At 40.8% G+C, this 17,067-nt stretch overlaps 1 protein-coding gene across 3 annotated transcripts in view; it reads left to right on the forward strand.

Moving 5' to 3' along the window:
* LOC112117173 (protein Shroom2) overlaps positions 1–6,198 on the forward strand; it is a 191,483-nt gene extending 185,285 nt beyond the window's left edge. For all 3 annotated transcript variants that reach the window (XM_024215069.2, XM_024215070.2, XM_024215071.2), the window contains 2 exons: positions 1,130–1,402; positions 5,743–6,198. In XM_024215069.2, the coding sequence (XP_024070837.2) occupies positions 1,130–1,402; positions 5,743–6,009 (540 nt within the window). In that variant the 3' untranslated portion in view covers positions 6,010–6,198. The remainder of the gene's footprint in view (positions 1–1,129; positions 1,403–5,742) is intronic.
* Positions 6,199–17,067: the final 10,869 nt, after the last annotated feature.

Consider the following 17,067-nt stretch of genomic DNA (forward strand, 5'->3'; position numbering starts at 1 on the left):
CAAGGTCTAGATAAACATCATATGTCTGTAATGTACATACCTCTCAACCTGCCAAGCCCCAGATGTGGGTTGCATTGTGTGACAGGGATACAAAAAAATTCATGCAGTGATGCTGGTATTTAATCCTTAATAATACTTTTGTGATTCATTGCTTCTTGTGTAAACAGCTTTCTACATAAAAGTGAGGGGAGACTAGATTTCTGTGGGATGCAGATAACTTTGGGGCTTAAATGAGTGACACCATCAACATGTGAGACATTGAAGAATTCTTGTAACGCGTAGTGTGATGATGAGGACAAAAGAATTGGGGCCAGGAATCAGCTGTGAACACCTGCACCTCCTTGCTCTCTGGCCAGCTGGCTATATGTCTTAAGTGAAGTGATCTACTCCATGGACTGACATCTGAGCTCCATGGTGGACAGAGTTGCAGATTTGCCCTTAATCTATCACAGAGGAGTGTCTATAACAGGGTTAGGGAGGAAATGGAGAGACTCCCGGGAACCCAGTGAGTGACAGAGAACAGATTCCTTTCTTCTTCCCCTTTCCCTGGTGGAGAAAAAACAAGATAGAGTAACTTTGATTTCTTGCCATGTGAAGTAATTCTCCTGAAGCTTGAAAGCCTTTTTTAGCAATGAAATGTAAGCTAATGTGCATGCGAAAAACTTTATCTGTAGACTTGAATTCTCTAGTTGGACAACAATGCCATAATCACAGTTTCCCTTGCAGTCATAAACGCACAGCCCACTGCTAATCAGAATCAATGGCTGGTGTTTCTTTGGGGGTTTGCCATGTAACAAAGCAAATTAAGGACATGATCCAGCTTCTTCTCAGTCAGTGAGAGTGTTGCTGATGACCTCAATGAGAGGAAGATTGAGGCCTAAGAATCTATGGTAGAGGGGTCCTGTTTTGTTTTGGGCTTTGTAAACGGATATATTCTGGGAGGGGAGGGGAGTCTGATGCTGAAGTTTGGGGTAGTTTACCATTGCTACTGACACTTTTCAGCAGAGAGCAATATGTGACTTTTTTTCCTGAGCTATTGGAACAGAATGCATGGAGGGAAACCTCTGTTTCCATCTCTGCTGGGTCAAGTGTCGCTAATAAATTCTTACTCCCCTTTTGTTGTCCACAGCAAAAACTCATTGACAGCATCAGTAGGAAGCTGCAGGTGCTGCGCGAAGCTCGGGAAACACTCCTGGAAGACATCCAAGCGAACAATGCACTAGGAGATGAGGTGGAGGCTATTGTGAAAGAGGTCTGCAAACCTAATGAGTTTGACAAGTTCCGGATGTTCATCGGGGACCTGGACAAAGTGGTCAACCTGCTGCTGTCACTGTCAGGTCGTCTGGCCCGGGTGGAAAATGCCCTGAATAACTTGGATGAAAATGCCTCTCCTGAAGAACGGGTAAGGCAGGTTGCTAAAGGGCAATAGTGTTATTTTGGTATTGAAGGAGCCAGCGTGGTAGGCTTTTTTTATTTGAAAAACAGGTGGGCAAGAGAGTGGAGGGAAGAAAACTGGTGTGCTGATGATTCACATCAGGCTGCTTTCATTAGATCTCGTTAATACTCATAACCTTGCCTTGCCTCCACTCAGACTACACTCACTACAAGTGGCTTGGCCCTGAAGAATGCATGACACTTTGTGCCCAGGTTTAGGAGAGCAGGTTGTTTAAAAGCACTGACATGCCTTTCCCTCTAAAACACTAAAAGACAAGTGCCTTGATGAAAGATGATGAGCAGAGTAGCCTCCTGTTTCTTTAACAAACGAAAATATAAGTGGGGGAGAACAAACTAAAAGTAATTGTCTGACTCAGCAATTTGAGATGCTTAAAAATGAACAGATTGTATTTGAGTTCCAGTCCATACGCACTGTCGACACTGTACTATTATTAAGTTGTATTATGGCAGCACCAAGGACCCCAGTCAGTGATCGGGACCCATTACATTAGATACTGTACAGACATGTAACAAAGACAATGGTCCCTGCTTTAAAGAACTGACAGGATGCAGTAGTGGACAAAAAGTAGAGAAATGGGGTGGGGCTAAATGGGAACACAGTGTTTAAAAAAAAAAAAAAAAAGGTTTGACAGACAAATGGAAATCATGGCTTCCCATTTACCTGGTCAGTGCCAGACAGTAGTGATTTATAGAAATCTCAGCAGAAGTAGGTTTTTTGGAAGGATTTTAAGGACCGAGGTATTCATTACTAATCTTTCTGTAACAGCAGAGAAATGGAAACTTATTGATATATAGTATTATCTGGTAGCCACAGTCTCTCCATAGTTAAAACAGACTTGCTTCCTTTGCAAGTCTGACTTTAGATTCCTGTTTATTATATTATTTTTTTTAAAAGCTGAAAAAAGCACCTCTCTTCGTCAGACTTTGCATTGCTGGCCTGTGGCCCCAGTGCAGTCTTTTGCACAACTTGGACACACTTTTTAAAGACCTGGATCTAATAAACACGGCTTTTTAATCATGTCGTAAAAAATCTTTCCTGAAAAGATCTAGAGCGGAGGATTGGTTTTTGATGCAGGAAAGGCATGTTTGCAAAGGTGTTCACTAGCAATTTAAGACTATATGAATGGTCCATTGCGCAGTGGTGGACTTTAAAAGGGCATGATATGGCTGGGAGATACTTAGGCTTTCATTTAAAAACAAAAGTCACTGGCCCTTTGCCTTGCAGGGGTCTTCAAATTGTAAACCAGTTTCTAGGGAGGTTTGCCATTGATTCCCCATCTCTTCTGCCCCTCTACCCCCCCTCCCCCCCAAAAAAACCCCTAGGAAAAGGCATAGCATGTCACCAAATTTTGGCTTGTTACCCCCACAGCCACCAACAATCAGAGCTCATAACCTGCTCGTGACATCTTCTTGCCTCCATATCCTACCAAAAGGGACTGACACCAGTAAGATTTTCATCCCTTTTTCACACCCCAAAAGTTCCTGCTCTTGGCTTCCGTGGCGGCACTAGTGGAAGCTAACAGTGCTGCTGCCTAAGACAACTCCACTTATCTCCTCCCTCACCGCTCATTCTTCCATGGGAAATGGAGTCCCATTGCTAGGACCTCTCCAAACAGCATTTCTGAGTTCTAGGAAGAATCTGGGGATTGAGTGTATCTTCCCCATGTGCACACACATACTAGTACCTTGTGGGAGAAGAAAATAATCTTCTCCCACCTCCATGCCCTTGTGAAAAGACCTTGTTACAAAAATAGCTTATGAAATTAGGTGTGCAAGGAGGGGAGAAGAGGAGCAGATATGAGGCCGGTGTCACAGAAGCAGAGTTAGGATTTCATGCCTATTTTAACAGCATTTTCAAGCGTTTGTTTCTTGAAGTTGAACTTTAATTCTGAAATGTCTTTTAGTTGCATGCTATCCTTAGCACATTTTATAAGAATTTTTACTGTCAAATTACTCTCAGCATCAAATTAGTCTGAACTTTAATTCCATCTTCATGGATTTTTTTTCTGTATGCAAATTCTCCTGTTGATGTGTATAATTTCCTTTAGTGTTACTGGGAATTCTGCACATTAACATGTAGTTGTATGTTTTTAGCCTTCTTGTAACATGAATCATTTTCTAATACTAAGTACAAACAGATACTGTCACTTGATGGCGCAGACACTCAAAGGAGAATTTACTTAGGGAACGAAGCTGAAAACATGACACACGATTACACATTTTTTGCCTAGATGCATGTGTGTAAACAGAATCTCCATCCTTGTCTCTTCTTCCATGCACAGCTCTCTTCTGCCTGTTGTTTTGTCCCCCTGCTGATGCTCCAGGTCACCACAGAGAAGCAGCTTTGCTTGGGCATAGCAGTTCATCACAATGAAGGGGATGCTATGTCTAGATTCAGTGCACCAGTGTGTCTCAGAATAAAAAGTCAGGCGAGATTTCCACAGAGCTGGTTGCTTGATGTATCAGGGTACCAGCAGCAGAGACACATGGACTAGTGAGAAGAGACTGATCTTTTGGAGGGGCTGTGCTTTTGTTTTTGCTTCTCTGCCCCTACTTTCACCCGCACCCATTCCCCATGATCATATGCCTTTACTTCTGATTAGAAAAGTGCACATTACAGTAAGGTAGAAAACCCTATCAGGTTCATATTGGATTAGTATGCAGCAAATTCATGGTCCATCCTGGTCAATTTCAGTCATAGGCTTTTAAAAATCGTAAATTTCACAGTTTCAGATATTTAAATTTGAAATGTCATGGTATTATAATCATGGGGGTCCCAACCCAAAATGGGGTCGTGGGGATGGGGTTATTATGGGGGGTTGCAGTATTGCCACCCTTACTTCTGTACTTCTGCCTTCAGAGCTGGGCAGTTGGAGGGCAGATGCTGGCCGGGCACCCAGCTCTGAAGACAGCGCCACTGCCACCAGCAGAGCAGAAATAAGGGTAGCAATACCAGACCCATGTTATGCCACCCTGACGTCTGCGCTGCTGCTGGAGACTGCGATGCCTTCAGAGCTGGACTCCCAGCCAGCAGCCGCGGAGCTTCCTGCAGTTAGGGGAGGTTCCCAGAGATGGGTCTAATCCAGCCTCAGGAGTAGCCCATGCAGAGGAACAAGTTCTGGCCCTCCTTAGCCCCTCCAGGACTAGCAGCTGGAGCTCAGCGCTTAGAAGTTAAAGAGGCCTTGGGCTGGCTGTGTGTGTGTGGCGGGGTGGTGACCCCATCACCCCAGGTGGTCACCCCCTTGCCCACCCATAAGGCCAGCCCTTTCCCTCCCCAAAAGTGATGATCCCCCATAGCATGCCACCTCACTTCTGCGGTGGTGCTGCTGCCTTCAGAGCGGGGCTCCCAGCCAGCAGCCGCCGCTCTCCACCCACCCAACTCTTGAAATCCGGTCTCCCCTACAATAGCCAGATTTCATGGGGGAGATCAGATTTCATGGTCTGTGACGTGTTTTCACGGCTGCAAATTTAGTAGGGCCCTAAGCATAATGAAAAGCTCTCTTTCAACTCTTCTCAACCCCAAGCAGTTTGTTTTCACCGTTTGATGCTTTGGCAGTCATTTCAGGGACCTAATCTGGGTTTAATTCATTGCTGGTTACACTTGCAAGTAGATCTTGCAAATTATTTCTGAAAATCAGAATGGCATCCATGTTACTTCATGTTAGTGCTTCCCACTGGCAGCTGTATTTGTTATAATTCTTCCTGTAAACCATTAAGCACTAAAGTAGTTGATAAGGACCTTACTTACTAGTGTTTATAAAATGTATTCCTAAGTGCTTTACTGTCTCTGCCGGTTTAATTCCCTTCTATTAATTTATTTTATCAGAACTCAGTGGCAGTTGGGAGATGAAGTTCACCTTTAAGCAGCAGTTTTATGGCTTATCTACAAAAACATTGAGTTCATAGGAAATGTGGGTGTGAATGTACCCCAACTAGCCTGCCACGGACTAACTGTCTGTGTGGACCCTGCTGACTCATCATAACAGGTTGTTAATTCACTTTGATCTAGTCATTTTTGAAATGGGACTAGATCAAAGCACATTAACAAATTGTTAGTGCGTGTCAGCAGGAGCCACACAGACAGTTAGTCCACGGCAGGCTACTGTGGTGTACGTGCGCTTCCTACCTTGCCACAAACTAATTGTTTGCATAGACAAGCCCTTAGTCCCAGTCCGCCATACACACACCTCTTCACCCTTGTCCCTGCAGGTAAAATTGACTTCAATGTTGACCAGAAAACTGTTTGTCTTGAACTGGTATCTGTAATATGTTTCTCTTTCTCTTAAGCGGACATTGGTAGAGAAGCAGAAGCTGCTGACTCAACAGCATGAAGATGCGAAAGAACTGAAGGAAAACCTGGACCGACGGGAGCGTATTGTCTTTGACATTTTGGCTAACTATCTAAGCGAAGAGAGCCTAGCAGATTATGAGCACTTTGTAAAGATGAAGTCAGCCCTTATCATTGAGCAGAGAGAGCTAGAGGACAAGATCAAGCTGGGGGAGGAGCAACTCAAGTGTCTGACCGACAGCCTCCAACCTGAAAGGCTCAAATAAGAGGTCAAGGCCTGACCAAAGACTTGAAAACTGGTGGTTGGGCACAGTTTCCAAGTATGCAAGTGAAAACCCTGACTTGTATCTGTGTCTAGTAGGCAGAGTTAGACAGGAGAAAAATAGCTACTCTAGCAATAATGATCTTTCTTGTTGTTTGGATGATGTATTTAATTTTTTAAACCCTCTTTTTAATCCCCAACTCTATAACTGTTCTTTGTCTCTCAACCTATCCTATAGAAAGTTCTGCAGGAGGCAGAGGCTAGATTCTAAGCTTTGAATTCAGTATATTGTGAAGTCTGTTGCAATAGTGCATGCAAACAATAACGATTTTCAAAATAAGTTATGTGATAGTGTTTATTGTCTTCAGATGCTGTACAAACTGCTGGGAAGCCCAAAAGCAAATGAATAAAAAAGCTCTAATTTTAGGGCTTTTTTTTTTTTTTTTTTTACAGTCACATCAAGTAGGAGAAGTGTGTGTCATGTGTCTAATATTATATTCAGGTTGCTCTCACTTTGATCCTGGTACATCAGACACTTTTTCTTTGTAACGTATCTCATAAGAAAAGTTCTCACTTTCTCCTTTCAGAAAATAATTTCAAAACCAATCTCAGCTGGCTACTGGCTAAACCAACTTGAAAATCATTTAAGATCTATGTTACTCAAGTTAAGAACACATGGTTTAGAGAAACATCGTGGTGTTGGTTTTTTGTGGGGGGGGGGGGTGAGGGGGTTGGCATGGCATAGAAACAGTTGTGGGCCCATTTATATTGTAACATTTTTCTTACCAAGTTATTTGATTTCAAAAATGGGACTGAGGATGCCTTGCCAGTTTGGGTCAATTCATTTATCAACTAAACTATTTGGAAAATCTATTTGCTGCTTTGGGTTTCCCCCCAGCACAGCTACCTTGTAGGAAAGAGTCACTAAGTTAACAGGACAAATCAAACTGCTTTTATTTTCCTTCTGTTTGTTCAACGGTTCACCTTTTTTATATAAATGGTTAAATTATATTCAAGATGACCCATGTAATGCTATTTCTTTCTTCCTTCCCTCACCACCAAATGCAATATAAACACCTAGGCCACGTAAGTACTCCTAGGCCACGTGAGTTCAATGCAGTATTCAGAGTAACTCTGGTTTGTAACTGTGAACATCTGTATTTTTTTCACTTCACATGTTGACATATACACTTTAATGATAGGACACTATTTTGTCAGTCCAAGACTACTGGAGGTGATATAGTAACACTGCCATCCAGTAAAACTCTGATAATTTGCATCATGCTAACCCATCTCTTAACACAATGATGGGATTAACTGATTTGATCTCCTACAAATACTACAGAATTGCTCTGTGTATACATGTATTATCTCTACGTTAAGATATAGCTTTTAAGGGCAAAGGGAAATCTTAGCTTCATGTATTTAAATTATATAAATTATATAAAGAAAGCCCTTTATCTTTGTGTTTCGATAACAAACAGATTCTGCAACAAGGAGCTACTTTTAAGGCTGACGTGGATACCAGTCTGTAGCAAACTCTTTGAACAGAATGAGAGAAAATCAACTCTTTACACTATTCCTGCAATTTTAATATTGACAAAAGGTTCTTTGTCTATTATCAGAATCCTCCTTTTTCAGTGCTTCTCTTGGTCACTTTTTCCTGATCAGTGAACTGCTTGCATTGCAGGGACTTGGCACAAAAACTTCTCTAAAACCAAGCCCTTCGCAGACAGCTATAAATGTTAAAAGGACCATTTTGCCTATTATACGCTCTTAATTCATGTATCCTGGGCCAGATCGTCAATTGGTATAAATCAACTCCATCAAAATCAAATGGAGCTACTGATTTAGACTACCTGATGATCTGGCCTTAATTTCTTCTTACAGTTTACAAAACTTAGACTTCTAATGAAATCCCACAAATATTTGCTGCTATGTTAATTGATACTAGGACCAGTGAGTTTTCTCTTTGGACCCATTCTTTTACCATAAGAAACCCTAAGCTAAATAATTCCCAAATAAATTATGTTTAGCTTTAGTCAAGTAGTGTGCATTGTTTTACCTGTGACTTTTTAAAAATTTTTACATATTGTGGTTACTCTGATGTGTATGTGAAATGTGACTGTGAATAATAATATAATTTCATTATGTGTGTACAGTACTTTGATTTAGATCTTTCTTAAAAAGATAGCAATACTGAAAGTGCTATATATATTGTCGTTTTCACAAAGCAGTATATATATTCACCATGTCCCACTTTCTTCTTTTTAAATTGTGCTCAAAAGCTCTGTTAGTTGGGACCAGAAGATGGCTGTCTCCCAATGTTATATGTAAATCTGTAAATAGATATATTGTTGCTTTAAAAAAATTCTGGTGCTAATATTTTGCCTTTGGCATCATTAGGTGATGGCTGCTACTTCACCTTATGTCATCTCTCAATTTTAGATCTCTTTGTATAGTGAAAGATTTCTGTCAGGTTTTTCCAGTTGTTTGGATTTTGCAACCCAGAGTGAAAATGTGTACAGTTTTCTTGCTTGACACTTAACATTTACCTACTGACAAATCGTACTGCTTCACTTTGAGGAAATAAACTGTATATTTCAGTGTACTGAGTTATCATTAATTTTATGCGGTCAAAATATCAAGACGCCTACTCTTTCATTGGATACTCATGTCCACTTTGCTATCTCTCATATAAGATAAAGCACATAGGGTAGCAGACTAATTACCTGCTGGTCTAAAATCAGAATCCATTTTTTGTTAAACTATTTTAAATTTAGATTAATTGATCAGTCTCGAGTCCCACATCTAGAACAGAAGGAGTACATAGTTGTGGCATTCTGTGTAAAGATAGAGATCAATAGGAAAGGTTAGGAAAAAGTGGGGCTGAATGGTTTTCATCCCTTGTCTGACTGATCCTTCTTGCGTATGCTTTTTTTTGGTTTCCACTTTCCTCTTTCTTCTACACTATACTAATAATAATAAACATTCTGAAGGAAGTACAGAGAGGAAGATACAAGTTTTTTCTATTTAATCAACATGGGCAACTGAGTTGAATTGGTTCACCTTTAAAATACTGTATCATATACAAATGTCAAAGAGGTTAAATTAATAAATAAATTAACTTGATTTGTAGTTAGTGGACTACAAAAAGCAGGTATTGGTAGCCCTTTCGTGAGCTCTGATTGCCCTTGTAATCCTCAATGGGAAAATTTATGCAGGATATTGAAATTAAGTAGAGGGAAGTTGGTTTTTTTGTTGGGAGCTTTTTCCCCTACTGAACACTGCTGTCTTACTGTACATCCTTCTTTTTTCTCTTAGTTTTGATCTCCTGCTCTTTTTTTCTCCTTTTTGTAAGGCTCAGGCTGGCAGCTACAGAAGAGTTGTCCCTGCAGAAATGTGCTCTCTTTGAAACTTCTGCTGCCCACTGAAATTGCCTAGGATCTTGTTCTAGCGTTGACTTTCTGTTTTAGGTAGCTGAGCACACCAGAGTTCAGAGAAACTTCCTGGTATCACTGTGTCCCCTTCTGACTAATCAGTAGCTGTTGACTATTTCTTACATACTTCTGTCATTGTTTCCAGTTTTATACCTGGTTCTGTGCTTCTCATTACCAATGTGGCATGACTGGCAATTCATAGCTGGCAGGGCCTCATAATCTGGTTCAGTAAACTACTGCCTGTGGTTTTGCAGAGCTCAGTCATTTATTAGTAGGGCCCTACCAAATACCGAACACTGGTCTCCCCTGTGAAATCTGTATAGCATAGGGTAAAAGCACACAAAAGACCAGATTTCACAGAAGTCCTATTTATCACTGAAGAAGTGCTTGGAACTGAAGTAACTGAGAGAGTCTCAGACTGTGAGCTCTTTAGGGCATAAATTGTGTCCCACTTCATATTGTTGGACAGCGCCTATCACACTGTGAGCACTATTATGGTAAGAATAATAACGTAGCTGAAAGTATTGTACTATGCTGATGATAGAATTGGCATCGTGGTCGACTTAGCCATCCCTATTCATCTTTCTAGGTCACAATCTATTATTTAACCAAGCACAATGCTCCATGAAACATGAAATAGGTTTAAAATGCCCTGTGGGTACAGAGACCTATTTGCCCTCTCTACTGTTTTTATGTTAGGCTATCCCCACTAAGGCTTGACAAAATTTCTAACAATAAAATATATCCTAGTTGAAGGACATGAGCTTAATTATAATATAAGTGTGAAAAAATAGTGTGAAGCAATGAGTCCAATTTAATGCAAGTACCACATAACTACTATAGGTCTGTCGCATCTTAGGCGCATTTAACATGCGCCATTTCAGCTTTATGCGGTCGGCAAAAACAAAAACAAAAAGAGAAAATTAACAATTTAAATACTGTTTCTGTAGTGCGGGCGATTCCGCCCGCCATTACTCTCAATATAATTTTGACTATACGCGATTCTCGCTTTAGGCGCTGACTGCGGAACGTAACCCCAGTGTAAGATGAGACAGACCTGTATTTTTCCAGACCTTAGTTTAATTAATTATAGGCCGAGTTGGTAACATCATCTGTTACTGAGGTTGCCTAACTCTCTCCACTATAAGACCCTGTTCTCAGTTGCTTATCACTTTTTGTCAAACTTTAACCATTTGACTGAAATTTTCCATGCCAGATTTTTGACTCCGGATGATTTTTTATTTTGGAAATTTTCAGCCTAAACAGTTCTGCTCTTTCAAGGCTATGAAAAATACTTTTTGTCCATGTTAAAAACACTCTTGAGACCTTTCCTTGAGAAGTTCTAGAACCCCCATGCTTTGGAGCAGGGACTTAAAATGGGCAGGGGGGGGGGCTTTTGGTCAGCCTTTTTGCCATTCTTGTAAAAATCTGCCCAAATTTGGCTGAATTGTAAGGCTTAGAAAAATCTCAGTTCTTACATCCTCAGAAGAGGCTGACTAGAGCTTCACAGCTAAAATCTCCAACTATTCTGTCTTCACTGGACATGTTCCAGCCTGGGACTTTCCCTGCAATTGCAGTGCTGAGCTGCTGCCAGTGCTGGGCACCAGAACTGAGAGCAGGGATGCTGTCTCTCCAGTGCTTTCAATGCTCCACCTGCTCTCACCCAGGCGGCCTGGAGGAGGAAGCTGCCTGATTTGAATGAAGAGACAAGAACTGGACCGAGAGGGACAAGGAGTTAATTGAGACAAGGAACCTGTGTGGGAAACACATGACAAGGTCTGGGTGTTGTGGAGGGAAAGGAAAGTGGGACTGGGAGTTGTAGAGGAAGAAGACTGGGACGTGGAGTCATGGATTTTAAGGTTGAAAGGGATCATTAAGTGGATCATCTAGTCAGACCTTAGCGGAGGGAGACTGGAACTGAGAACCAATGGGGATCAAGAGTTTGGGGAATTCCTTCTGTTCACTAAATATGTAAGAGATATTATCTTCCTATTTTATTAAACACCTGTAGTTCAGTCGTACCTTTAGGCCTCAACCAGGTTACCTACTATAATTGTCTTATGTTTATGTTCACTAGTTGCAAGGTTGCTGTGGGGAATGATTGATTAAGTTAAAGCATTTACGTAACTGGTGGAAGTTTTGCACATTCATCCTTGGAAAGGTCAAACTCTAAACTCAAAGGAAGTTGATCTGAATCCTCATGTTTATACAGCACACCAAAAGAGGCACATGAGTAATATTATCTGCCGTCATGAGACCTGAACTAAGGTGCTTTGATACGAGCCAGATTCAGGAAGGCTCCTGTGGTTCTATTAAAATATATGTTCGTATATTTTCATGGAGATGCTGTCTCACTCATGTACACTGAAGGAGTTTTGTCTTAGTGGGCCACAAGCTGTTCACAGCAAATTAGCCGTAAAAACAGGTAGCCTATATATTACTAGACACCAGCACTTCTGTGATAGCCTCGTATCTCCGGGAGTATTGCAGGACAAAGGACCTTATGTACGCTGAGAGAGCTTTACAAATATATTATAACTTTCCTGCACAGAAGGAGTTAAGAACCAACTGATGGAAATCAACAAAAACTGCATTACACAAGACATTGCTTTGCGCTCTATGGCTGCCTTCACTTTAAAGCCTTCCTTTCTAGCTTATGTATTAGGTTTAGCATGGCTTTTTTCTTGTTATTGTAACACTTAGCATTACAGTAGTGCGGTTGGAACAAACTGCTGTAGATTACAGGAAAAAGCCATGGGCGATAGTTTTATTTAGTTTGGGTGTACAGACACAATTCAAAGAAGGTGGTTCATAACCACTCCCAAAGCTACTGTGACAGGAACCCTGGATACAAAGGAAAATCAAATATACTGAGAGAGGCTAAATGGTGCCATGCAAGCACCAAAGGTCAAATTCATAGTCCTTGGTCTTCTTCAGCCAGTAGAGCAGTGATATGGGACCTCAGGAGTGGGGAAAACTGAGAAGGGATCCTCAAGACTCCATGAAGGAGATGCTTTATAGACCTACTGGAGAGAAAATAATTTAACGTCTCCCTTGTGCTTCTCAGGTCTATCTCCCCATCTCCATATGTGCACAATACATGAAGAAACTACAGTACCTCATATTTAAATTTTCCTTTGGAAAATCATGATACTTCATTGTGCTTTATGAGTAAGGCAGCCTTGCAAAATTCTGCTCAACTACTTTCCTGGGATGGGTTGTTTTTTTGGGGTGGGGGGGAGGGGAAGATAAATGGAAGTAAAATACAACCAATTTTCTCATTATAATTGTTGAAGGATAAAAAGGTGAGTAGATTTTTCTTTATGGGATGGTATATTTTCATAACTTTGCAAAGCTGGAGTTGCAAATACAGTGGCATTCAGAAGCTATGTGTAGTTTGAGCATACATGTAAAGGTGTGTTGATAACCAAAACAGGTGTGGGTGTATTATTAGTTATCCTTTGAGAGATATGGGTAAGGTAGTCATAAAGTGATTTGGATCGCTTAGTAAGCTGTGCCCCTTTAAATAAAGTGCTTTAATAGAGCCAAATGCAAATTTATACATCTAGGAACAAAGAATGACGGCTATACCTACAGAATGGGGGAGTGTATTCTGGAAAAGCAGTTACTTTGAAAAGGATTTAGGGGTTCGAGGGTATAAGAAATTCAGCATGAGATCCCAGGGAAATGTTGTAGCAAAAAGGGCTAATGCAGTCATTGGATGTAAACGGAGCAATGAGTAGGGAGGTGATTTTCTCTCTGTGTGCAGCATTGGTGAGACCTGGAATACTGCATCCAGTTCTGGTGTCCATAGTTTTAAAAGGATGTTGAAAATTGGAGAGGGTGCATAAAAGAGCCACAAAAATGATTTGAGGGCTGGAGAAAATGCCCTACAGTGAAAGACTTAATAAGTTCAGTCTGTTTAGCGTATTAAAAATGAGAGGTGACTTCATTACAGAGTATAAGTACCTTCCTGGGGATAAAATGTTGGTTACTAAAGGGCTGTTTAGCAGAGAAGAGTTATAACAAGAGCCAGTGGCTGGAAGCTTGAAGCCAGACATTCACATTTGAAATTAGGAACACATTTTTAATAGTGAGGGTGATTAACCATTAGAACAAACTGCCAAGGGAAGTGATGGATTCTCCATCTCTTGGTGCCTTCAAGACTGGAGGTCTTTCTGGAAGTTTTGCTTAGCCAAACACACAAACAGGTTATTGGGCTCAATAAGTGGGTGAAAGGGTCTGTGATATCTAGTTTGAGTTCCTGAATATAATGGTCTCTTCTGGGCTTATTCTATGAATCTCTTTTTGCTCTGAATCTATTATGCAAAATACATCTGTGTACCATTTAGGTTGGCATTTCAGTCCACAGCAGCCAGGAAATTCACAATTCACGTTTCTGAGGCCATTATGACTCATTTCACAGTCACATAACAAGGTGCAATTGTGTGACCTCTTTGGTAAATATTTACCATTGCCAACAGTTTTCTAATTTTACCTCCTGCTCCTGTCATAAAAGGAGTGCTAGAAGGAAAGTCAAAGTGACTTGTGTAGAGCAACAGGTAAGACAAGCATATGGGGAAATAACAGCTGGCACATCTTTATGAAGACACAAGTTTGATTCAAGTCTTGGAATTCAGGACAAGACTAGCTTTCCCAAAACAGCCTTACACAGTTTGAAACAGATGTTGGAACTTGAGGAGAGGTGTTCCCCCAACTCTAACTCTCTCAACCTACACAACTGTAATCCAGGATTTGTGTGCAATTTTGTTTCCAAGAAAGCCTTAGCCTAGCGGCTATGTTTAATTATGTTTCTCCCACCTGTTGCTGTAAAAATACCTTTTGCAACCTTTTGCAACGCTGACTCTCCTTCAGATGTTCCGTTAATGCCATACTTAGCCATCCAGCAAGTACCCCTGTACAGTAACAAAGAACTAATCTCACCTTCCCAGGATCTACAGTGTTACCTTCCAACCACTGAGTCAGCCTTGATGGTCTTTCTAAATTGTGTGTGTTTTGCATTTTAGCATACGTAGGGCTAGAGAATTGCTGGCATTTCTCTTCCATTAAATTATGATTTAGAATGATTTCAATGGTTTTATAGTTCATGAGAATAATTTTTGGATTGCAGATTCTGCATAATCCATTTCATCTTTATAATATTTTAAGTTTCTCCTTAGAAAAAATATTTCCTATTGAACAGATTTAGACAGGATAGAGATCAGTTGAAATATTGTGATCTGTCGATGTCCACTGGTTTTCCAAACTGATCTGCTAGTGACCAACTGCCATAACCCAGAGGTCACACAGGTTTCTTACTAGGAAGGCACTTTAACATTGTCCTGTGTTCTGATTGTGAGATTGCTTTGTAAATGGTTTAAAGCTTTTGAAAATAATGGCGTTTTCTATTGATTCCTTTACTCCATTCTCTTTGATAGGAATATATGCTATTTAATTTTCCCACAACTGCTCTTGGCTGGGAATGACAAGCCTTAAGTCAGTGCCCAGGAGATGGAAAAATACAAGAAAAACACATCCAGAATGACTACCGAGATGTTGATATCAACTCACGTAGTGGGTTCTAAGATAGCTGTAGTAGAAATCCATAAGTCTTCAGGAAATGTATGTGTTGAATTTTCTAATGACCTGCTTATTGCTTTCTGGGAATAATAATGGAACTACCAAAAAGTGGTCTTAAAAGGGCTGCTGCTTCTTCTTTCTTTCTTTCTTTATTTATTTATTTATTTGGTCGGGATTTCCTCAGTTCCATTCTTTGAAAATAACCAATTTCTTGTTGAGCAAATGATTTATTAGTTTTTAGTCAGCTGATGTGAAGAAAAGGCTTTCTTTGACTTTTCATTTTTTGGTTTATCATATGGACTTATAGGCTCGCATTTCCTGTTGTGATCAGATGGAACATGCCCAAACTTTTTTTAGGAGTGTTTGGTGCAGACACCATCTGTGCATAATCTCTGTGAGCCAAAGAGCTGATGACTGAGAATAAAGAAAGGAACACTGATCTGGACACCATGTTTATGATGCAGCAAATAGCTCAGTCTGCTGACTATTGACATTCTTTTAGGCTACTCATTGTCTATCTTGGAAAGTTTTATTCCGGTATGACACCACTTGAATGTGTAGATATAGAAAGAGAACGAGAGAGGGAAAAGCCTGAAGCTTTTTATTTAGCCCTACATTTCTAGTTAGGCTCCTAAATATAAGTGATTGGACTTTCAGAGCTTCTGAACACCCACAGATCCGACTGAAGTCACCCAGGCTTGAACATTTAGTCCATAATGGAAGTATAAATATATTCTATGCTACAAAGCCAAAATCTCCGTCCTGAGCTCAGCCCCCAGGATAACACACATGGCCTTGGGGTCTTTGGGGAGCCCGTCTGAGAAATTAGATTATGCAGTAGAAGGCTAATTCCCCACGGAATAGAGCTAGAAACCTTTTTTAATGAAAGCTTGCAATTTGCCTTTTAATGAAAGGCCAGATTTGTGAAGAAGGAACTTGTGCAAGCTCCCAGGAGCCCCTTCCAGCTTCTTGGTAATACCAACCTCCCACGATCCCCAGCCAGGGCTGAGGACAGGAGACAGATCTGCTTGGGAAGAGGGCAACAAACATCTTGATATCTCTGACACAGTCAGTGGCCTAGGGGATTTGGGAAGTGGCACCAGCAGAGTGATATTCCAAACATAAAATATTCACGCTAGGCAATACATGTTTGAAGGGGAGAGAGTCTGGATATAACCTGATTATGAGGCCTCCGGAATTCAATTATCTACTATTCACCTAGCCTCCCATTACTAGTACAGCACAGTATGTAATGCCACTCAATGGTATATTATGTACTTACGGCAAGAGGTGTGCGTAGTGTGTGCATTTGTATAAGTGATTTTCACCTATATTCATAGCAAAATATATTCAAAGTAAAAATCTTTTTGGAGTGTGCTAGGTGGCTAGATATTTTGGATATTGGAAGGATGGATTATCAAGAATCATGTGCCTCTTCCAGGTCTTTGGGGCATGTAAAATATCTACAGCAAAATCCAAGGGTATCTAAAACAAAACCAATAGCAACAACAAAAGCACCAGTGAAAAAGAGGGCCAGACCCTCAGCTAGCACACATGGACAGAGCTCTTTTGCCATCCGTGTAGCTTGGGCCCATTTACACTAGTTGAGAATCTGGCCCAGAGCTTTTGCTATGTATCCATTCTTTCATATTATTGAATCAACCACTCCACTGCATCCTAATGAGATTTCCATCATCCTGTCCAACTGAGCAATCAGTTTCCTTTAAGAAGGACTCCTTTAAGAACCACTGCCTTGGCTATGAATGGACTGAATGTGGTTTGAAATATGTGGAGATTTTATAGGTTTCCCATTTGGAACCCAGTGTAACTGGAGACGATTTTAGCCACAGCTGCCTTTCTTCATGGGCTGTGCAAAAACTACCTTGCAGCATTTTGACTGTACTTCAGCATTCCAAAGCATTGGGACTCACTGAGGAAAATGAGTCAGAGGGATAAACTCACTAGGAGAAAAAGTCAAGCTTTGTTTAGCAACCACTTCCAGTTCTCACCACATCATGCAAGCATTACATGCATAGGCTCAG

The sequence above is a fragment of the Terrapene carolina genome, unplaced genomic scaffold (genome assembly GCF_002925995.2).
Source record: "Terrapene carolina triunguis isolate 2854851 unplaced genomic scaffold, T_m_triunguis-2.0 Scaffold22, whole genome shotgun sequence".
Taxonomy (NCBI): Eukaryota; Metazoa; Chordata; order Testudines; family Emydidae; genus Terrapene; species Terrapene triunguis.